Source organism: Calidris pugnax, unplaced genomic scaffold (genome assembly GCF_001431845.1).
Source record: "Calidris pugnax isolate Ruff unplaced genomic scaffold, ASM143184v1 scaffold2691, whole genome shotgun sequence".
Taxonomy (NCBI): domain Eukaryota; kingdom Metazoa; phylum Chordata; class Aves; order Charadriiformes; family Scolopacidae; genus Calidris; species Calidris pugnax.
The window spans coordinates 1-2791 of record NW_015092836.1 but is presented as its reverse complement, the minus strand read 5'-3'; the positions used below and the strand labels follow the sequence as shown (position 1 = coordinate 2791).

At 49.6% G+C, this 2791-nt stretch overlaps 1 protein-coding gene across 1 annotated transcript; it reads right to left on the bottom strand.

The window, feature by feature from the left end:
• Positions 1-257: 257 nt before the first annotated feature.
• Positions 258-1226, bottom strand: LOC106900620 (olfactory receptor 14J1-like). Its single transcript, XM_014962754.1, has one exon. It carries the CDS (start codon positions 1215-1217, stop codon positions 258-260), a length of 960 nt encoding a protein of 319 aa, XP_014818240.1. The 5' UTR covers positions 1218-1226.
• Positions 1227-2791: the final 1565 nt, after the last annotated feature.

Sequence of the window (2791 nt, the reverse complement as noted above, 5' to 3'; positions counted from 1 at the left end):
TATTCATACTCTGGTGATGATGGATCTCAGAAAAAGAAGGTGCAGCTGGTTCATTTATTTTATTTAAAGACACAGAGAACCTGACTCTTCATTTACTCAAAGTCTCTGGGTCAGACCGGACAGGTGGATACTTAGGCTGGATGGGATGGATAATGACATTTCGTTGCCAAAACATCATTACAAGTGGAAGAAGAAAGAAAAGAAGGAAACAAAGAGAAACACTGGAAGGCTTGGCTCAACACAACAAACACTGGAAATCATTTACAGAGGAAGGAAAAAAGTCTATGGCTGCTGAAAAACCCTCTGATCAGTTTCCTGAGGGCAGCCTTGAGCTCCTGGTTCCTCATGCTGTAGATGAGGGGGTTCACTGCTGGAGGCACCACTGAGTACAGAACTGCAAGCACTAGATCCAGGGATGGGAAGGAGATGGAGGGGGGCTTCAGGTAGGAAAACACTGAAGTGATGAGAAACAGGGAGAGCACAGCCAGGTGAGGGAGGCAGGTGGAAAAGGCTTTGTGGCGTCCCTGCTCCGAGGGAATCCTCAGCACGGCCCTGAAGATCTGCACATAGGACACCACAAGGAACACAAAACAAATAAAAGAAAAAAACACAGTGACTACAAGAAGCCCAACTTCTTTGAGGTACTCTGTCTCTGAGCGGGAGAGCTTGAGGATCTGGGGGATTTCACAGAAGAATTGGTCCACAGAGTTTCCTTGGCAGAGGGGTATTGAAAACGTAGTAACTGTGTGCAGGAGAGCAGTGAGAAAGCCAGTGCCCCAGGCAGCTGCTGCCATGTGGACACAAGCTCTGCTGCCCAGGAGGGTCTCATAGTGCAGAGGTTTGCAGATGGCAACGTAGCGGTCATAGGCCATGATGGTGAGAAAATAGAACTCTGCTAAAATCAGAAAAGGAAAAAGAAAGACCTGGGAAACACATCCTGCATAGGAAATGACTCTGGTGTCCCAAAGGGAGTTGGCCATGGTTTTGGGGACAGTGGTGGAGATGGAGCCCAGGTCAGTGACAGCGAGGCTGAGGAGGAAGAAGTACATGGGGGTGTGGAGACGGTGGTCACAGGCGATGGCAGTGATGATGAGGCCGTTGCCCAGGAGGGCAGCCAGGTAGATGCCCAGGAAGAGCCAGAAGTGCAAGAGCTGCAGCTCCCGTGTGTCTGCGAATGCCAGGAGGAGGAACTCAATGATGGAGCTGCTGTTGGACATTTATTTCCTCTGCACACAGGTGCCTGTTTGAAAAAGAAAAGACAGCAAGGAGTCAGGACAGACACCTCTGAGCAGAACCTCTTCCATGTGTCACACTATAGTCTCCCAAATGACCTCTGTCCTTCCAGGGCGACCTTTGTGCAGATCCTGGTGTGATCCTGGTTTGGTGCTGGCTGAGGGTGCAATGGGGAGCAGGGGACTCTGCTGTGGGCTCCAGAGGAGTCATTTGTGCTGTGCAGCAACAGAATCACAGAATCACAGAATCACAGAATCTTCTAGGTTGGAAGGGACCTTAAAGATCATCTTGTCCAACCGTCAACCTAACTGACAAGAATAGTCACCCACACAACAAACAAGGAGCATCATCACTAAACCAGACCTCCCAGCACTACATCAACCCGTCTTTTGAACACCTCCAGGGATGGTGCCTCAACCACCTCCCTGGGCAGCCCATTCCAATGCCTGAGAACCCTTTCGGTGAAAAATTTTTTCCTAATATCCAGCCTGAACCTCCCCTGGCGCAACTTGAGGCCGTTTCCTCTCGTCCTGTCGCCTGTGACTTGAGAGAAGAGACCGACCCCCATCTCTCTACACCCTCCTTTCAGGTAGTTGTAGAGAGCAATAAGGTCTCCCCTCAGCCTCCTCTTCTCCAGGATGAATAACCCCAGCTCCCTCAGCCTCTCCTCATAAGATTTATTCTCCAGACCCCTCACCATATTTGTCGCCCTTCTCTGGACCCGCTCCAGCACCTCAATGTCTTTTTTATGGTAGGGGGCCCAAAACTGGACACAGCACTCGAGGTGGGGTCTCACCAGTGCTGAGAGGAACCAGGAGTGCTTGCAGGTTACATCTACCCCTGAGAGGAAAGAGCTTCTGACCATTGTCACTCCCAGGTTTACTGAATGCAGAACAGAGCTCGAAGGGAGGGGGTGTGTGTGTGTGTTTATTGTTGTGCTATTCCCTCTGCCCCACCTGAGGAGTCACTTCTGAAGGCAGAAATCCCTGGCATTTTTGCTACACTACAAGTGCTGTTTTGAGAGTCCTGGGAGGCCACAGGAGAGACCCTCAGTGCAGAAGGAGGAGAGCTGCTCTGCCCATCAGTCCTGCTCTCAGCTGCTTTGTGCTGGAACCCCTTTGGTCTGGAGGATGATCCCCTGGAGAGCAGAGGATTCCAGTTCCAAAGTGTAGATCTGCAAACTCCTCTTACCAGTGAAGATCTGTCACCTTTTGGATGCCCAGAAGATGGGGTGTCTTTAATGCGGAGGTAACATTACCCCCATACTATGGGCTCCATTGCCTTGAAACCCACAGGTTAGAAGAGGGCTTGGACACCATCAGCATGGCAGGACCTGCAGGGTCAGTGTTGGAGCTGCTGCTGAAGCCTTGCTATGGTTTGAAAGACCCATTGCTATTTATTGTCATTTAGAGAATTTTTCTATCACTCTATGACTCCTCCCACACAGAAATGGGGATTGGGGGGAAAAAAAAACCAAACCCAAAAGGTTGAAATATAGACCAATTTAGTAGAATTAGATGAAATGATTCTCATTAAAACAGTATTAAATACATTAAAT

Coding starts and splice junctions, on each gene's coding strand:
- LOC106900620 (XM_014962754.1), bottom strand. CDS start 1,217: ATGTCCAACAGCAGCTCCATCATTGAGTTCCTCCTCCTGGCATTCGCA.